This window comes from Ambystoma mexicanum, chromosome 1q (assembly GCF_040938575.1).
Source record: "Ambystoma mexicanum isolate Mex_15411 chromosome 1q, UKY_AmexF1_1, whole genome shotgun sequence".
Taxonomy (NCBI): Eukaryota; Metazoa; Chordata; class Amphibia; order Caudata; family Ambystomatidae; genus Ambystoma; species Ambystoma mexicanum.
Window position 1 is genome coordinate 1,210,427,031 of NC_090922.1, and position 19,696 is coordinate 1,210,446,726.

Genomic DNA, 19,696 nt, shown 5'->3' on the forward strand with positions numbered 1-19,696 from the left:
ACTTCATGAATCCGTTCAATAGAGGCCTCCATTTTCCACTTGGTTACAATCTCAACAGCCTCACCATGTTCGAAATGACCGTCCACGTAGTCCGTTGAATAAAGGGACTCAAAGTGGGTATCCCACACAGCCTCTGCTACACAATTGTCCTGACAAGTATCATGGCCAGTCTCCATTGCATTAATCACTTCCCAAAACTCAGATTTTCTTGTTTTTAAGATTTGAGAGCATACATTCTGCGTCTTGTTGCAGCAGTACATTGCGATGTTGCTTTAATCAATTTGCATAACTTCTTAATTTTATTAACCATGGACACCCCGTCATCTGAGCTTAATCCACACCCTTTAATTTCTCAAATTTTAAATCTCATTTCTTTCTTCGCTACAACAACTGCGAGATCAGAAACATGAGAGTGGCTCTTCCCAGCAGATGACACTAGTTTTGTTCAAAGCTCAAGCAAAATTGCCCATCAGTGCAGAGACGGACCCCTCAAAGTTCCATACATTAAAAGGTAGAGCGTTTCCACTCCTAAATACATCTTTACATCAGCTCGGCAACTTCACAATTAAAACATCTAATCGTCTCCACTTGACTGTCTGCCGCAGTTGGTTATTTTTGTTGCAAATTCAGCACAGAACATATCATGGTCGCCCAAGGACATTGGGTCTACCATAAGAATGACACAGCGATCAAACAAAAATGTGTCCGCGAATATATGATCCAGAACATAATTGCTGCTACCACGGTGCCAAGTGGTTTGGGATGGTATATCGGCAGGGATATCGCTGTTTAGCATTCTCAAACCCATAGAAGACAGACAAAAGAGCCATTTCCCTCCATTCACCATCTTGGGTTAACGATTCTCATGGCATCCTGGAATACTGAATTCCTCATCAACAGTGTCCAACATTGGACACTGAGAATTGAGATTCTGAGCCGGCAAAATTGAACCGCCCACATGATCATATTCCCAAGAAGCTATATGCCCGGAGAGGTCATCCAAAATGAGTCCAAAGGGGAAAGACCTTCATGCCAATAAATGTTTACTAGTAAAACAGATCTTTCGCAACCGTTGTCCCACAACCTGACTTCGACCACCATAGGGCCAAAAACAGAGTCCCACACAGCAACCGCTCATGTCAATTTCCGATTTCATTGCAGTAAGCAGGCCACCAGAGGGTTGACCCCCTAATGCCTTTACTGACAGATTGTACATTAACAAACCCATCTAGATCAGGGCAACCCATTAACCAAGATTCCTGAAGCATGATCACATTGTAAGATCTTATTTTGGATGAGAGTACAGGATTAGTGAACATATTTATATAACCTCGTGCATTCCAAGATACAAGTTTCAGCTTCGTAACAGTGCTAAAGTTTCAGATGAGCATTCAAACCTTGCCAGTTACCCAAATTATGTATGGACGAGGACACCCATGACCAGTCTGTCTGCTCCAAAGTGGGATCCTTCACTTCCTTTACAAACTTCCCATCCCTATCATTTTCTTTACCATTATGAACTATGACCATGATGTCATTTCATCTCTCAATCACCAGGTCACAATTATAGTTGGGCAGTGTGTCTGAATATTCCATGATATCATAGCCTAACTGGCTTAAATGGACACCTTCCGTAAAGCTGTGAAGACATTCTGCAAGCACTCTAAGAGTAAGAAAAAGTCGAATACAAGTGGGCCAGGCAGGATAACATACAGAGGCTATTATACAAGTCTTTTTTATTTACTTAGGTATTTTTCTAAAGTGGTAAGGACAGGTAGATACTTCGGATTCGGACAGAAGACATTTTGTTTGGATAGGACGTGCACCCTTAGTTTTACTTTTGTTACGTAGGGAACTTCCCTCAGTAATAAGTAAGTTAGGTGGGAATGTTATTTTTATTTAAATAAAACCTTCCTTGAACATTTCACTAAGTTGTCAGACTCCTCCTTCTGGTAGACCACAGTAGTTAACGTAAAGTTTGAGTAGCAATAAGGGTGCCTTTTGTGGAAGAAACAATGTACAGGGGTGGGATAGAAAGGGGCTGGTGGGGCGTAGATTTGGAGTCCTGCAGGGATCAGCATGTTATCTTCAAAGATAAAGGCAGGCAAAGGGTAATCAGGTAGAGGGTGAGTTTGGAGGTGAATGGCTAGGGTGGGGATTTCAGCCACGGTGTAGTAATGCAGGGCCACTGGCGACCAGAATGCAGTTCCGCAAGGTAAGATGCAATTAAACATAGTCAGAACAGTTCTACAGAGTCCGAAGTCTCTATATAGGGTGTGGCACGGAGTGAAGTTGGCACATCGCCTTGGGTGTTACAGTGCCGTTGATTCAAAGAGAACCCTGGATGGTGAGGTTCTTGAATAAAAGACAAGGGTAAGTCAGGCAAAAGAGGCTAATGGGAATGATCATTTACCATACACTTTTCCTGGCTTCCCAATAGGCTATTCCATGCCTACTGAGTCCTGTTGACATCGGAGAGAGTTTAAATCATATCCTTCACAAGTGACAGTTAAGCATGTTGAGATGTTGAGGTGATCAAGACTGGGCTGGTGAAGATGAGTATCGCAGGAGCCACTCATGCTCTCCACAGCCCCTTCAAAGTTCAGGCTGCAGTATAGGAAGAGCGCACACTGGGTGAAAACCTTAATGACTAACTCTGAGGATCCTTGAGAGGTAAGGATCTACCACCTCTGGTGTCGCTCTACTAGGGGAGGATATGGATTGTTACTCTGGATCTTAACACTAGCATTTTTCGCACTGGAGATATTATGCAGTCAAAAGTTGGTTGTTACACATCTAAATGAAAATGCAGGCTCGTAACTAGATATGTGGAACGCAAACAGACAGCAATACTAATTTGTCCAACAAAATGTAAAGCCTTCCAAAAAGCATAGTTTTATAACATCAAATGAAAAGCAGATGGGTTCACAATTTACTGATACCAAATCTAAATTATATTCACATTGTCATACGAGTAAAATAGTGCTCTCATCCCTTTCATTTAAAAAAAAACATCCATGGCATGAACTCAACAAGGAAACCGAATTTATTAACACATACACAGTAATTAATGCAGCAGAGAGCAGCCAATTTAAATAATTTCTAGAATAAGTGAACCATAAGTGCTGAGCAATAAATGTTAAAGATGCTGTACAGTAAATTCTATCATCAATAAAAGCAGACGCTTTAAAAAGGAGCTGGAATCGAAAATGTGAAAACATAAAATGTTTGGGTGGGGATGAAACCAAAAAGCACAAACATTATTGAAAGAACATTCTTAAATGTCTCACTGCTCTTTGCCTTTATGATTTGAAACCCTTAACTGTTCTTCATCAGAAACTTCACAACTAACATGTTTAATAATGAACTAAAAAAATAAAAGCAAAAAGGAACACTTTATACTCACTTTTCTATCTCAACAGGTGGTGTTGAACGCCTAGGTCTTGCAATCTCCTCACCTGTTATGTAAAACAAATATTTAAGAGTACAATAAACACATGACGTCACCAAAGTTAGTTAAAGAGTAAAATAGGTTTTCCATTTCTCCGAGGCTTAGGGCATATATTTGAACACATATTTAAAAGACTAGCACACTACATTTAATTAACTATTTTCATATGTCACCAATTAGAATATAAATCCATTTGAATGTAATTAGAACATTTTATCTACTTTAACTAGTACTCTGCTATTCCATCATTATCCAGCCAAACATTGTATACCCTATATTTGCTGTCTACCTCCATCTGGCTGGCACGTTACATCTGTTAAAATATTCTTAATACTCCTTCTCAATCCCACAGGTCAGGCCAGTTATTTGAATATGGATTGCTCCTATAGACCCAACACAACCCAAGAAGCCATGACCTTGCCAGATGCCAAAACCATAGCAAACCATTGTGCAAACTGAAGCCTGGTTTCCTTTCTAGCAGCTTTGCATTTCTCCTTAATCCATCTTCAACTCAATTTCTCTAAACAAAAGCCTTGTCAAAATTAGTCATTTCTTTTCAAAATTAAATTAAATCCTGGTCTCATTCTGCTCCTCATGCCTGGGTCCAATTGCATTAAAAAGGCTGAGCATCTCCAATGACAGTACTATTTAAGTTCTTACTGTATCCACCCATTCTCACAAACCCACCAATTCTGGTCTGGCCATATGTACCGTAGTTGGCCCCCCTGATAGAAAAAGTAAGTCACTAACACTACACCAGAAACCACTCTCCTTGAAGTGCTTCTGGGTTTTAGGCACAGTGGAGGCTGTGGGTCAAATACTCTACATTTTCTTTAGTCCATCACAGACCTTTTCAGTTAAGCTAAACACTCATTACGTGCCCTGGATTTCTCATTGTTAGGCAACGTTTGTATGCAGTACCCTCTGGGAACACTACAAACAACTGACTACAGGTATAGGAAACCCAGCCTTTGGTATAAGCTTGTACTACACAGTTTTGGTATCGTGTTGAGCAGCCAGGCTTATCTCAAGAGGGGTCAATGTGAGCTGTAGTGGAGTTACACAGATTTACAGTTACAAGTATCCAAATAATCTTACACTCAAGGTTTCTTGAATAAACAATTATTAATTTATGAGTCAGTTAGAATAATCCTTCTTCAGAAGGCAGCAATATAATAGTAACACTCAAATACATTTCATGAAATACACACTATTAATATCTCTAAATCAGTAGATACCCTTTTGGGATGGCCACAGACAAAACCTACACCCTCAGGTGACTTCAATTGATAGGGTGCTGGGGACATTAATATATCACTGTTGCATTTAGGATCATATAGTAAGTGAAAGGAAAGAACAAGTTACTTACCAACTGGTAACGATCTTTCGACTGGATGTTCCTCCAACGCATTCCACATCTTTGACATGTAATGTCCACAGCTGTGCACTTCGGAAACTTTCCCAGCAGAGGGCGTCCTGCATCGATGGCATCGGGTTCATGTCCCTCGAAGGCCTTCATCGAGGGCGACGTCACAGGATATTATAAAATAGGACGCACGGCGCCCGTAGCCTCAGTTTAAGTTTTTCCCCCAGAACGTGTGGCACCAGTCTTATGCCTGCTGGACTGCACTTAGCCTTGCGGAAACGGAAGCTGCAATCGCATAGGAAATTCTCCTGAGGGGCAGGCTGGGAGGGCGATGTGGAATGCGTTGGAGGAACATCCAGTCGAAAGAAGGTTACCAGTTGGTAAGTAACTTGTTTCTTCGAATGGATTGTGTCCTCCAACGCGTTCCACATCTTTGACAGACTCCCAAAGCAGTACTAGTAAATGGAGGAGGGAAAATAATTTAGAGTACCCAATTATATTGCGGAATAAAGAACCGCCTTCCGAAAGGCCATATCCTGCCCATGGATCGTATCCAGGGAATAATGTTTTACAAATATATGGATTGAAGCCCATGTAGCGGCATCACAAATATTCCTAATCAGAACACCCCGCTGAGGGCGGTGGAAGTAGCCACGCCCCTAATCGAATGAGTTCTCAATCCTTCAGGAGGGTCTTTACCTGCCAACCGGTAACACTCTGTAATGGTGAGGATAATCCACCTGAACAAGGTCTGTTTGTTAACAGCCTGGCCCAATCAGTGTCCAGCATATCCTAACAGAGTTGATCGTCCACTTTGACCATGGACATCCTAGATATGTAAAAGCTAAGAGCTCTTCTTGGATCCAACCAATGGAGATGCTCCTCTTCCTTACCAGGAGGAGGAGGAGGGTGGAAGAACCACCTTTTGACTCAAATGATATTCAGAGACTACCTTAGGTAGAAAAGTGGGACGCACCCACAGTACAACCCTGTCCTTGTGAAACACAGTAAAGGGCTCTTAAAGTAAGAACATTCTTCGTAGGAGCACTTAAAGATAGACAGAGCCCTTAATGGTACCCACTTGAAGGCCCATGTGGGCCAAAGAAAGTAAAAATGACAAAACCATAGGAATGGAGCACTGAAAAGGATCAACATTGTGATCTCTGAACCAGTTGCAGAACTTGCGCCAACGGCAACAGTACAGGGATTTTGTTGCAGGCCGCCTGGCCGAAAGCAACACCTCCATCACGTAATCCGGGTGGTCCCAATCATTATACCTCAACCTTTCAGATACCAAGCGTGAAGGTTGAGAGTCCTGACCTCTGGATGGAGAACCTGACCTTCCTCTCGGTAGGGAAACGGCGTGGCGGGCAGAAGGACATTTCCAGAAGGTCCGGGTACCACGCTCTCCTGGCACAATCCGGAGCAATGAGGATCATGTGGGAACCGAACCTCCATAATCTCAGCAACACTTGAGGAATGACAGGGACTGGAGGAAACGCGTACAGCAGTGGGAATGACCAATCCACCACGAACGCGTCTCCTAAGGCTCTTCTTGGAGGAAATTCCCTGGAGCAGAATCTCTCGCACTTCCGGTTGACACTGATGGCAAAGAGATCCACTTGCGGGGTTCCCCAAAGGACAAACATCTCCTGAAGGACTTCCTGAGCCAACTCTCACTCGTGGGATACCTTGCTCTCCCTGCTAAGAGCGTCCGCCGCATTGTTGTCTCCGGCCAGATGAACTTCCGAGATCGAAATCTCCTGCTGGATGGCCCAGAACCAGAGCTGCATTGCCTCTCTGCACAACGGAAGTGACCGTACCCCCCTTTTGATGAGGTAATGCATGGCAACTGTTTTGTCCATCATGATCAGGACACTCTTCCCCTGCACAGAGGGCAGAAACGCCTTCAGGGCTAGCCTGATGGCCCTCAGCTCTAAGAAATTGATGTGAACTCTGGACTCCAACAGAGACAAACGACCGCTGGCGGTCAAGACGTTGGCATGAGCGCCCCATCCTGAGGGAAGCATCCGTCACTACCGTCACCTCTGGCCACGGTTGCCAAAACTGTTCCCCCCCGACCGCCCTTCATCAGGTTCCCTTTGTTGGCCCACCAGAGAAGATCCTGGGAGACCGAGAGTGGAATCTGACATCTTGCCAGAGAACTGCGACCACTGCATCTTGAGAGCCCACTGCAGGGATCTCATCCGCAGCCTGGCCTGTGGCACCAGAAAAATGCAGGTTGCCATGAGGACGAGCAACCTTAAGAATTCGAAAGCCGGGAGACTCTGGGCATGTTGAAACTTGTCCACCATCTGCACAATGTGATGAGCCCTTACCTTGGAGAGGCGAACACTTCCAAGGACGTGTCCAACACAGCCGTGATGTACTGGAGCTGTTGGGAAGGTGTCAGATGCGGCTTCTTCAAATTCAGGGAGAAGCTCAGCCTGTGGAGGGTGCGGCAGGTGACACAGATGATCCAGGCACGCTCTTGCGAGCTAGAGTTGGTTCAGCCAATCATCCAGGTAGGGGTAGATGTGAATCCCCCCTTGCCTGAGATACGCTGCCACCACCACCATGAGCTTGGTGAAGACCCTCAAACCTCAGGTACTTTCTGTGGACAGGATGGTTCGGCACATGAAAGTAAGCATCCTTGAGGTCCAGAGACACCAACCAATCCTGAATTGAAGGGCCTGGAGGACTTGAGAAAGAGTGACCATCTTGGACTTGTCCTTCCTGAGAAGTTTGTGCAACCAACGCAAATTCATGATGGGTCTCAATCCCAATTTTGGGATCAAAAAACAGGGGGAATACCATCCCTTGTTCCCATCCTCTACAGGTACTAGTTCTATAGCGCCTTTCTCCAGCAGGGACAAGATTTCCTGCGTAAGAAGCGGATCCAGAAGCTTCAGAGAGTTTCCCCAGTGGATTGTGGTGAGGCCGCTGAAGAAAGGGAAGGCAGTAGCCGTGGGCTATGGTATCCAGAACCCACGCATCTGAAGTAATGGCACGCCATTCTTCAAGATGCGTCTAGATGCGAGACAGCCTGCCCCCAACCGGCGAACCATGGGACATGGCTTCAGGACTGTTTAGAAGCGGCTGCGGCAGTGCCTGAAGGCAAAGAGGCAGCTGCCTGAGCGTAATTTTTCCCTGGCGGCTTTGACTGGCGACCCCTCTCGTTCTATCAAAGGAGGAGTAGAAACGAAAGGAACCTCCCCTCCACTGCTGTCCCCTAGGACGAAAAGGCAGAGGTTGACGCACTGCAGCACTTCAAGATTTTGCCACAGCTTTTGAGGTCTGCAACCTCTCAAGGCTCTTGTCAGCCTTGCTGCCAAATAAATGTGCAGCATCAAAGGGCATGTTCAGAAGACGGGCTTGCACATCCGGAGCAAACCCTGACTTCCGCAACCATGCATATCCGCGAATAACTGTGCTTGCAGCCATGGACTGGCTCACACGGTCAGCCATATCCAAACCCGACTGAAGGGCCTCACACATGACATCCTTGCCATCCTGCACGATAGCAGGGAAACCATCCCTTTCTTCCCCCTCGGGAATACGCACAGCCGCAAAAGAAACACAATTACACAGTGTGTAAACTGTGCCAAGGCACACGTGGAGTTGGCCGATTTCAAGGCCATGCATCCAGCAGAAAATACCTTTCGGGCCCAACCGTCAAATCGCTTGTCGTCCCTATCCGGAAGGATGGTAGGGTACGCCGCCTGCTTTGAGGTGGCCATAGCCGCCTGAAACACCAAACTCTCGGGAGTGCGGTGAGTAGATAAATTGCTGGGGTCGCTAATGGAAGGGCAGTATTTCTTGGTCAAGGACTTCTTAACAACCGGAAGAGAATCCGGGGACTGCCAAGCAGCTGCCACCCTTTTCTGTAAGGAAAGATGAAAAGGCAAAACCGGGTCAGAGGACGGACCCTGATCTAAAATGTCCGTCAGATCATCCTGCACAAAGTCGTCAGGAGGACTGAACGAGCCCAGATACTCCGAGACCCGTGACATGAGCTTTCTGTATGAAGACACTGCATGAGCCCCAGGCTCAGGTCTACCAAATTCCACATCCGGGAAGTGTCCAACCCACTGGCATCATGGAGGGTCTGCTTCAACTCCTCCAACTGACTGAAGCTCCACAATTTTCTGGTGACAACCAGTTCACCAGGGTCCTCAAACTAGGACCTCTCTTCATAAATGTCAGCCAGAGGGAGCTGAAACCCAGGTCTGGTGACAGAAGAGGGCCTGTAGTCCACAACTAGTCTCACAGACTTCGCCGTAGCCTTCCTCGGAGGATCCACGATGTCCGGGAACTCCAAAGAAAAATTTTGAGAAAAAATCCCCAAAGGCTTCGACGTCGAGAGCATCTACAACCTCGACGTCGTGAGCGCCGAAGGCTTCGACGTAGACGTAGAAACAGGTGCCGACTGTGCCATGGGCTGGTATGATGGCAAAGCGTTGACGTCAAGAGTCTGACAGACACGGAGCCGACAGAGTCAACACCGGCATCGAGCCCTCCGTAGGTAGCTGCGGTCTCCCTGCGGAAGAGGACCAAGACCTAGAGACACGTCTCTTGCGACCTTTCGATTCCTTGTCCGTACGGGACCTCGAAGCTCCAGATGTGAGTCGCGTCGCGAACCCGAGCCCGAAGGCATGCGAGCCACGGAACGAGACCGATCCTGGCCAGCTTCGTCCGAAGGCACGACCGGACCCGTGTCCTGCGATTGAAAAATCACCAATATGGATTTCTTAAATGCCCCCCATTCCTCTGGAGTCGAGGACCTTGTAGGGCACGTAACCTTCCTCGAGGCACCATCCTCAAAGGACGACAGGGAAGGCGACCGGTTACGGCACTTCCTAGTGTGCCGGTATTAGGAAGACGAGTGGCGGGAACCACTCCGGGACCGAGATCCCCAGGATTCCTTCTGGCGCGGAGAGTCGCCCCTCAAGTCGTCGGTGGAAACGCCCTTGTACTTCAAAGTACGGGACTTAACAGGCTTAGAGCCCCTACCTACCTAGAGCTTCCCCTTCCGCAAGGCCTTGGCAGTCAGCAACTGGCATTTCGAGCAGTCGTCTGTGCTGTGCAACTCGCCCAGGCACCACAAACATGTGGTGGGGGTCTGTGAGCAACATTTTCGACTTGCAGTCCCGGCAGGTCTTGAAGCCAGAACGCAGAATTGGAGGGGTCGAAGAGAAAGACCGCAAATCGCAAAACTGCGGTTCCGGGCTGTTGAGATGGACTTTCCTTGCTTCCGGGGTCCCGCACTCTGTTGAAGGGGTTCAGGCTCAGTCAGTCCCGCTTCCTGGGAGTATGGAGGATCTTCCCGGAGCTCTCGGCCAGCTTTAAAGCAACGCACACTATCTGGTGTTCCTCTCACTAGCTATACGGTTTCCAGCAGCAACTCTGTGGAAATTCAACCAGCTCCGAGATGGATGTCCAGGTGGCTTACTTTGGAGTTGATTGGTCCCACCGACTCAAGGGGAGAATTCGTCCTTGCAGTGGCTTCTCCGTCGATGCGAACTTGGCATTTCGGCACTGCAGCAGGGCTTCACCGGGAAAACCAACAGTCCAGGAGATGCAGCAGGAGTCCTCTTCAAGTTCTTCTTCAGTTCCTTCTTCCAGTGGTCGACTCTGCCTTCCAAGCCAAAAGACTTGCCTTTTATTCAGTTCTCTCCCATTAATTCAAGCCTAGCTGTCGGTCACCCAACAGGATGGCTGTCCTTGTCGGACAGTCAGCTGGCCAATCACCACAGAGTGCATTTGGGTCTCCTAGGAGACTAAGCACAGAGTTCCGGGCACCTCCCTCACTTCCTGCCTACCCCAGACACCCTGGAGCCAGAGGCAGGATTCACTCATGAATCCTGCCAAAGGCAAAATGAACACTGGGACCAAACCTGGTTTGGCACGCAGAGTAAATCTCAAGAAGGACCTTTCCACAAAGCAATGGCGAAAAAAGACCGGGCCATTTTGACAAAAATGCACCCTTGGGTGCTTTACTGCAGCTGCAAACGGAGCCCATGGTAAATGCACACCACGGTAGGTAAAACAAAACCACCAGCCATTCAGTGAGGAAAGGCAACATAAAAAATGTTACATGAGAAGTTAGAGAAAGGGGATACTAGGTAACCCCTCCAGCACCCTATTGTAAGATAGTGTGTGCTGGGTCTAGAACGTTTACAAGTGTTAGTAAAGTCAATTTCACTTTTCTGCTCTGGGAAACAGTTTATCCCAGAGAAGGTATTCAAACCTTTGGGAAATCTGAAAGACTACCCTATGCCACTGCACTGAAGGTGCTGTGTGACAATGTAAACGATGATGCCCTGGAGTTTGTCAGGCTCCATAACCAAAAGAAACACAAAACTCAGAAATCACATTAAAATACATGAGAGTGTGGAAAAAGGGCCTCACTCTCTCCAGGTACTCTAGGGGCCTTTATTCGTAGGGGTGAATCTTCTGTGCGCGGCACCAGACAGAGAACCTCTTCCATTTGTGTCCGTAGCACTTGAGAGTTGAGGACGCCCTGGCCTTTGCAAGCACCTCCTTGCAGTTGTCCGGGATATCGTACCCTTCAAACTCTAGTGCTCCAGGAGCCAGGCCTGCAAGTTCAGCGACCCCGGGTCGGGGCCCCCACCTGAGCAGGGAAGGAGGCGCCTTCCTCCCTGGAAAGAAGATCTGCGTCCGTCGACAGTTTGACTGGGGGGGGGACGCTGACAAGTCCAGAAGGTCCGGGAACCAGATCTGCCTCGGCCACGCCGGTGCGACGAGGATCATCCTGCACCAGGACCTCTTGAGTTGGTTGATGAGTCGCAGCAGCAACGGGGGGGAGCGCATACAGGAACAGGCCGTTCCAGGGGAACGAGAAAGCATCACCCATGCTCCTCGGCTGGGGAAACCGGCTGATGAAACTCTGGCACTTGGAGTTCGTCGCCATCGTGAACAGGTCGATCTGAGGTTTGCCCCATCGTTGAGTCGATCTGCTTGATCCTGACGCAGCTCCCACTCGTGGCACGAGCACAGCTCCCTGCTGAGTGAGTTGGCAATGGTGTTCTTTATTCTTGCCAGATGGAAGGGTACCAGAAACATCCCCTGGCCGACGACCCAGTGCCACAGATCCTGGGCCTCCTTGGATAGGGCTGGCGATCTGGTGCCTCCCTGCTTCCGGATGTAGAACATCGTGGTGGTGTTGTCAGTGAAGACCCTCACCACCTTGCCCTTGAGGGATGGAAGGAACGACCTGTGGGCCCAGAACACAGCTCGGAGCTCCAGGATGTTGATTTGGAGTGTCCTCTTCTCCGGGAGCCGAAGGCCTCTTGCGTGGAGATCTCCGGTGTGTGCTCCCCATCCCTCCAGGGAGGCGTCCGTAGCCACCGTCTCCTGATGTGCCGGGGTCTCAAAGTCTGTGCCCGCCGCGAGTTGCACGCGTATGCCCCACCACCGAATTGCTTGGCGGAAAGCCTCATTGAGTGGGATCCTGTCTTCGAAGCTGCCCGTCGCTTGTATCCAATGGGCGTCGAGGAACTCTTGTAGAGGACCCATCCGTAGCCTGCACAGCGCACCAGGTAGATGCATGAGGACATCATTCCGAGCAGGGACTTGATGGATCTCACCCTGGCCACGTCTGTGGCCAGCAGGCGCTGCACCTTGCCCAAGATGGCCTTTGTCCGCTCCTCCAACGGAGAAGCCAGTCGCACCACTGTATCGAGCTTGGTTCCCAGAAACAGAGCGACCTGCGACGGAACCAGGTGGGATTTCGAGTAGTTGATGGAGAATCCCAGATCCGTGAGCAGTTGGACAGTCTTCGCTGTGTGTTAGACGGCGAGTTCTCTTGTCCTTGCGCGATGAGCCAGTCGTCCAGGTAGGGGTAAATGTGGATCCCCCGCAGGCACAGCCACACCGCCTCTGGTGCTAGGCACTTGGTAAATACCCTGGGCGCCGACTTCAATCCGAAAGGCAGGGCCTTGAATTGGTAGTGCCGTCCTTGGACTACGAATCTGAGAAACTTTCGGTGTCCTTTTAGAATGGGATGTGGAAGAAAGCATCCACCAAGTCCAGCAACGATAGGAAGTCGCCTTCCTCCAGCTGTCCCAGCACGTGCTGGAGGGTGACCATCCTGAACTTTAGGGCCTTGATGTATTTGTTTATCCGACGCAGGTCCAGGATGGGGCGCCAACTGCCCGTCTTCTTTCTGACGAGGAAGTATCTTGAGTATACGCCGGAACCCTGGAGCATCTTTGGGACAAGCTCAATGGCACCTTTCTTGAGCATCGCCCTTACTTCTAACAGCAGTTGAGGGATGTGATTTTCCTTCCTGGCCACAGGAGGAATGCGGGGGCACTTATTTAGAAATTTGAGAGTATGCCCGTGGGCCAGGGCATCCAGCACCCAACCGTCGGTTGAGATGGACGCCCACACGCTGACTAACTTCACCAGCCGGCCTCCCACCGGGGTGCTCAGGTGGGGGCCCCGACGCTACGGCCAGTTCAGTCCTGTTTGGCGGCGGCCCTGCCGCCTTGGCCTCCTTGGCGATGACTAGATCCTCCCGACTTGCCGCGTCCCCTGTAGGCCTCCTGTGACGAGGAGCGGGCCGCCTGGCGGTACGTCGAGGAGCCGCCGCTGGATCCTTTGGAGGCATCAGGTCTGCCTCCGGGGTTCCGAAAGGGCGGCCGTCGTTGCTGCAAAACTCCCAAGGCTCGAGCCGTCTCCGTGTCGGTCTTGATGGCCTGAAGTGACTCATCCATTGTCTTTCCAAACAGGTTGTTCCCGTCAATGGGCATGTCCAAAACTCTGGTTTGTACGTCCTGGCGGAAATCTGTTGCCTTGAGCCATCCTCGCCGTCAAAGGCAAACACCATTGCCCAACTGGTGGAATCTGGTGTCAGCGATGTCCGTGGCCACCGTTATGGCGTGGTCCGATGCCACCTCACCTTCCTGCAGGATCTCCAGGGCCTCCGCCCTCTTGTCCTCCGGTAGGAAGTCCAGCAGGGGGGGCAATCTTGTACCACAACTCCCTGTCGTAGCGGGCCACAATCACTAGGGCGTTGGCCGCCTTAATTGTCATCGCCGCAGACGAGACCCATGGCGTCCAGTTTCTTTCCCTCGCCGTCAGGTGGGGAGGTTGAAGTTGAAGCCGTTGCCCCTGCCGCTTTCCTCTTGGCCACCGCTGAGATGACAATATCCGGAGTCGGCTGTGCTCTAAGGCACAAAGGGGCGGAATCAGGGACCCGGTACTTCTTCTCGTACCGATCCCTCTTGGCAAGCGTCGTGGGCGGGTTCTTCAAGAGAGCAAGTCCCTCGTCCCAGATATCGTCAATCAACAGCACCGCGAGGACCGTCTTCCTCTTGGCCTCGCGCCGTTGATAGAGGAAGCCTTCCTTCTTCTGTTCTTCGGGGAAGAGCTGGAAAAGCTCGGATGCCCTGGCAATCACGGCGTGGAAGGAGCCAATTTCGTCGGGCGGGGAGGCCAAAGGGGGTGGTGATGGAAGGCCCATCCCGTCGTCACCACTGTCGTCATGTCGTCATCCATCTCCGTCGTGGCCGTATCTGTTCCAGTGTCATCCCTAGGATCAGTGGAAGGAGATGAAGGCTGAGTGGGACCCAAGGGCTGGAAAGGCAGGGGGGGGGGATGGGATGAACTCTCCTCTGCTTGTTTGGATGGCTTCCCGAAGGGCCCGGTTCTGCTTGGTCGTCCGTTGGGGGTAGAGAAAACCTTGTACTTATCTCTGTGCATAAGGTTTGGATTGCCATCAAAATGGCCACCGAGTTGTCCTGAGGCTCGGGCACTGGTTACGACGGGCACGATGGTTGTTCCTCCTCCACGGGAGCCTTGTCGGCGCCACCATCGCTATCTTTGTCTGCCTTCTCGGGATTCCTCCGGTGGGACCGGACCTCCTCGAACCTCTTGTTGAGGTCCTTCATGACTTCAACCAGCTCCTCCTCAGAGGCTGTATCCTTGTCTGTAACGGCCACCGCCCCCCTCTTTTTCCACCGGGGTCTTCACGGGGGTCTCATCGATGGACTGAAGAGGATTCCCTCCGCGGAGCGAGGGAAATTCTGGGCCCGAGGTCGCCTCCACTGGGGTAGCCTCCACAGGCTTCGCCAGGGCCACGACTCCCTCGATAGAGACCTTAGCTGGGTGAATCAAGGCCTTCACCACCTTAGGCCCCCTCGGCTGATTCCTTCGAGATCGACCAGGGCCTCCCCAGAAGCTTACCCGGGTTCTCAGATTTTTTTCTTCCCCGAGCCAGAGCGTTGGCTCGTGGTTGATGGCGTCTGTGAAAGTGCGCCCTGCCTGGCAGCCGAGGAGCCCGACCCTTCGGCGCTCCTGGTGCCCGCGGACTCGTGGTGCTTTGCCTTCTGTTGGGACCCCGTCGCCGGGGCGCCCTCACAGGACATAGAAGACCGCTCTGACTTCTTCTCACCTGCTGGGCGATTCTCCAGCCAGCTGGCGAGGCGGATCCGACGATCCCTCATATTCCATTCCGACAAGTTCTTGCAAAATGCACAGTCCTTCTCCACGTGCGTTTTGTCTTCGTGAAGGCAGTAGAAACATCTCAAATGCTCATCCTCCTTGAAAACATTCTGTAATCCGCATCCAGGGCAGTTCCTGAACAGCTTGGATCCGGGCATCGAGCTTCCCTTGTCCTGGGCCATGTCCACGAGGTAGGCCTCAGATCTTCTGGAATCCTCCAAGAAGCGTAACTCGACGAAACTTCGCCCTTGAGGGGCGTAGAAAATTCTGAAACGGGTCCCCGTTGACCGGATGTAGAAACGGTGGAGCTTGATGCTCGATTGACCGAAATAATGATTAAGCTCTTTGAAAAAACGCAGTAAAAGCTCGAGAGCCATAGTACGAGGACTCCCAACACTTGAACGTGCGGTAAAAATCTGAGGATGGCTGCCAGGGGAGGGGTTTAGGGAGAGGGCAATCATTGGCTGGGGGCAGTATGACCCAGAGACCAGTGATTGGTTACTAAGAAAAGCAGATCAGAAACAAAACTGATTTTTTCTTTACCGAGGACTCCCAGCCCGACGGGGAATATTCATGAGCATGTGAATCCATGCCAGACCCCATGCTGGATGCAAAGATGCACAGCACGAGTCAATTTAGCCGCATTATCTAGTAACAGATTGGTTTAAAAATTAATGTGTTTTGTACAGTCCCCCTTCTTCCATTATTAATGCGTAGCTGGTTGATGAAATATTGGCTAAAACAGCACTAAATATATTTGTGATTAAAATTGTGATTATGAACTATTAAAATATATATATATATTTTATACTATTACATTGGCTGATTAATCATTTATATCTTGATAAGACTGAACTAGTGAATGTCTTACTTGTAAAAAGAACAGCAACAACCACAAGCTTTGTATGTTTGTTGTTTAAAGGGTGTCTCCCTTTCATTGAGTGATCGCTTGTTGGTTGAAATTTCCCTCTACCTATCAAATGTGTTTGTGTGAATATTTCAACACCATCAACCACCCTTCCCCCAACCGGTTTCGCTTTCTTCCCAACTTTACTCATCTTTTCCTACAGTCACGTAAAAGACAGCGGTGACCAATAATAACACCAAGTCCACGTGGCTCATTCCGAGGTGTATAAAGGGTTATGTACAGAGAGCTAACTAAACATTAACTGGGAGCTTCCAAAACAAAAGAAAACATTCAAACAATACATCCAGGATGTACCCCTCCTTGCAAGTATCTCTCCTGCCAGCTGCTGGTGCCAGTACCCTCTGCTGTGGAGTCAAAATCTCAGGTCTGAGATTTTCAGGGGATTGTGCAACATCCCTCTGCTCTGGCATTGTGGGCTCACTGGGTTCCTGAAGCCTTTGTTTTCTTATATTTTAGATGCAGGCTTATTCAGAGTCCCACACCTCTGGACTACTACAGTTTCCAAAAACCTTGAGCCGTTGGGCCATTGGTCATAGCTGGCAGGCTATAGAGGGGTCCCTTGAGAACCCTGATAAAACCCGGGAGACCTTGGCCTTCTCCTCTATACTGGCCATACTCTCCCTAGTCCTGTTCCTTCTTCCATTATCTGGCCCAACCTAGGGCTGGCCTGGCCCATCAGAACCCACCTGTTCCGTCTGGGTAGGCATGGAACTTCCCCTCATACCTCCTGCTTGTAGATCTCCTCATCGCCTCTGTACTACTCACCCCTAATGCCACAAGTTCCTTCTCACTGCCAACTCTGAATTTTACGACATACATCCTCTTCACTCTTTTTGTAACCAGCTCCTTCCTTTGTACTTTTGTTTTTGCCTTCTTTCTAATTTTCTCAGTCACCTCTTACATCCGCTCCACTCAAGACTTCACTAGCTCCCACCTTTCCTCTGCTGTTACCACCGCGTTATGGTCAGGATTTTACCTTATCTAGTCCTTCAGCTCTCACCCCTTCTCCTACCTAGCTAAGTACGTTCAAGAACCCTCAGTGAGGGACATCAAGATTTCCGACCTCTCGAAAAGTCAATTTTATTTAATTATTTTATTTCTTGTATGGCGCCACATGCCCATGGGCCTCAGGGCGCCATTATCAGAAACCCTAAAAAACATTTCTACAGTCTATAAACGCTCACCATCAGAAGTCTCCAACTAACCATCACCACAATCAGTAAAAATAAACCTTCAAAACGAGTTGTTCAGAGGAAGATTGCCATGTTTTGAACAAATATGCATTGATCAGAAACATATCATGACTAACAATACAGCTCCACAGGGCACGGAAGTGGGAGACATATCGAGTGGCAAGAAAGCAACCCAAAAGGACATAAAGATAGCCAGAGTACCATGTGTCAACCTCCCGCAGATACAGAATGATGCCCACATGAGAGATTGACAGATGGAAACAACATTACAGATTGTCTATGAAGCTGTGGAACAAACAGGTGGGAGGAATTTACCAACTACCAAGCACAGAATGCATCATGTAGAGAAATTCAAACATCCATCCAGAGGAACCCAATCACAAGATATTAGAGAAAACTATAACACACCCTACCAATCAGCAGGCTTAACACAGAGAAAACAATTTAATCACTATAAAAAGAAAGGGGCTGGGTAAACTCAGTCATGGAAACAGCCAGGGTAGAGTCCACAGTAGGCTGAGAACAGGACAACGTGTGCATCAATGCTTACTCAAAGAACAGGGAGAACCACACTTGGCACAAGGTGGTACCTGTGCTGGAAGAATTGGTGAATACCCGGAAGTTGACAGAAGGATGTGATGCCTGCTGAAGGTCAAGTATGAGACCTAACCTAGTGAATGTTGACAACCCAGGTCACAGACTTGTTGATGTGAATGTTGATACTGTTGTGAGGCATATCCAAGTGAAGGCTGATAATCAATGTCATGAAGACCTCTGCCCAAGCAAATGCGGATAATCCACTTGGTGATGAAACCTGCCCAAATGAATGCTGATATTCTAAGTCATGGTGAGACCTGTTCAAGTGAAAACCACAGGTTGAGGAGAGCCTTAACACAGTGACACACAGAGGTTTGATGGAAGACCTTGCTCAAGTGTGAAGGTCTAGAAGTGAGCAATCTGGTGGAGTATGTGAGGAAGTTTAGGGCGTCCTCACTCCCCCACCCCCCCATGTATTCTCCTCTCGGGTGGCCAGGGAAAGGCCATCGCTCTTCAATCCCGACCGTGTGGTTGATTATGTGAGTGAGGATCACCTGGGTGGAGGAGACGTCCTAAGGTGACACATGGCATTCTCCATTTCCCTTTCAAAATGAGTCCTCTGTCCTTGAAGCCTTTATAGGTTGTCAACCCTTTCCCTGTTCTTCCCTTAAAACATTCCTCAAGAAACACCAGTTTGGTAGAGGGACGAGGAAGAGACCTACTAGAGAAACACATCCTCACTAACACATACAGACATCAGTTGAGTACTGGGAGGAGGAGGCCAGCAAGAGTAATGGAGGACTACCATTTGAACAGTGAGTGGTCAAGTCCTTTTTGGACCAATCATGATGGCAGAAACTTTAAAAGCAGGAAGTATTGTGGTAATTGAATCAGCTGTGGAAGCAGGGCTACGGACTGCTGGGCGAAAGAACGCTCAAGACCCCTTGGAAGTTGCAGAGTGTATGCAGCCGGAAGTGAAGCTGAAGGGGGCTGGTAATGGACATCGAGAGAGAAACCGGCATGACCCATTGAAGTGGTCATAGGAATCCCGAGATGCAGGTGAAGCAATGCTGGGTGAGTGAAGCCGCAGAGAGCTGCTGGGAGCCTAAGCGAGGCGCCACACGGGCAAGAGCTTGTGGCAGCGGGAGACCTGGTTGGCAAGCCGCAAGCTCTGGCCAGTGAGTCTGCAAAGCAGGGGGACACCGGGATGGCAGACGAACATGCAAAGCAAGCGATGAACACATTTCAAACAAATTGAAGTATTGCTGTGAATGCAGATGAGTGAAAGCTTAAACAATTTTGAATACTGAAACGGGTGAAAATAAGTTTGTGAAACTTTCTGATATAAGGAACTGTATGATATGAGAAAACAAGCATTGGATAGAGCCAAAATAAATATTGGTTTACAAGCATTGGCAAGAGCCAAGAGAATTCAAGGAACTGTATGATAGGAGGAAACAAGCATTGGCAAGAGCCATGAGAAAATAAGTGCAACAAGGGCATTGTGGCCATCCAAGCCACGGTGCAATGTCATCGTGGTGTGATATAAATGAATGAATCAAGCAACAATGTCCAGCTGAAGCAGTGGCCACATGTTGATGGGAAAGAAGCTAGTAGGGTGTTTCTGTTTTGTCACCTGTAATAGGTTGATCGTGTGGTCCAACAACTGCACCTAGACCAAGGACAGCCCTGTATGGAAAAGCCACTGAAAGCACCCACAAACAAGCTTGTGTTTGAATTTCAAATTAACT

The 19,696-nt window shown here is 49.0% G+C and overlaps 1 protein-coding gene across 11 annotated transcripts in view; it reads right to left on the minus strand.

The window, feature by feature from the left end:
- The window catches only part of SGIP1 (SH3GL interacting endocytic adaptor 1), a 1,655,639-nt gene that overhangs the window by 612,271 nt on the left and 1,023,672 nt on the right, over positions 1–19,696 (minus strand). For all 11 annotated transcript variants that reach the window (XM_069641969.1, XM_069641968.1, XM_069641966.1 and 8 more), the window contains exon 8: positions 3,407–3,458. In XM_069641969.1, coding sequence (XP_069498070.1) covers positions 3,407–3,458 — 52 coding nt within the window. The remainder of the gene's footprint in view (positions 1–3,406; positions 3,459–19,696) is intronic.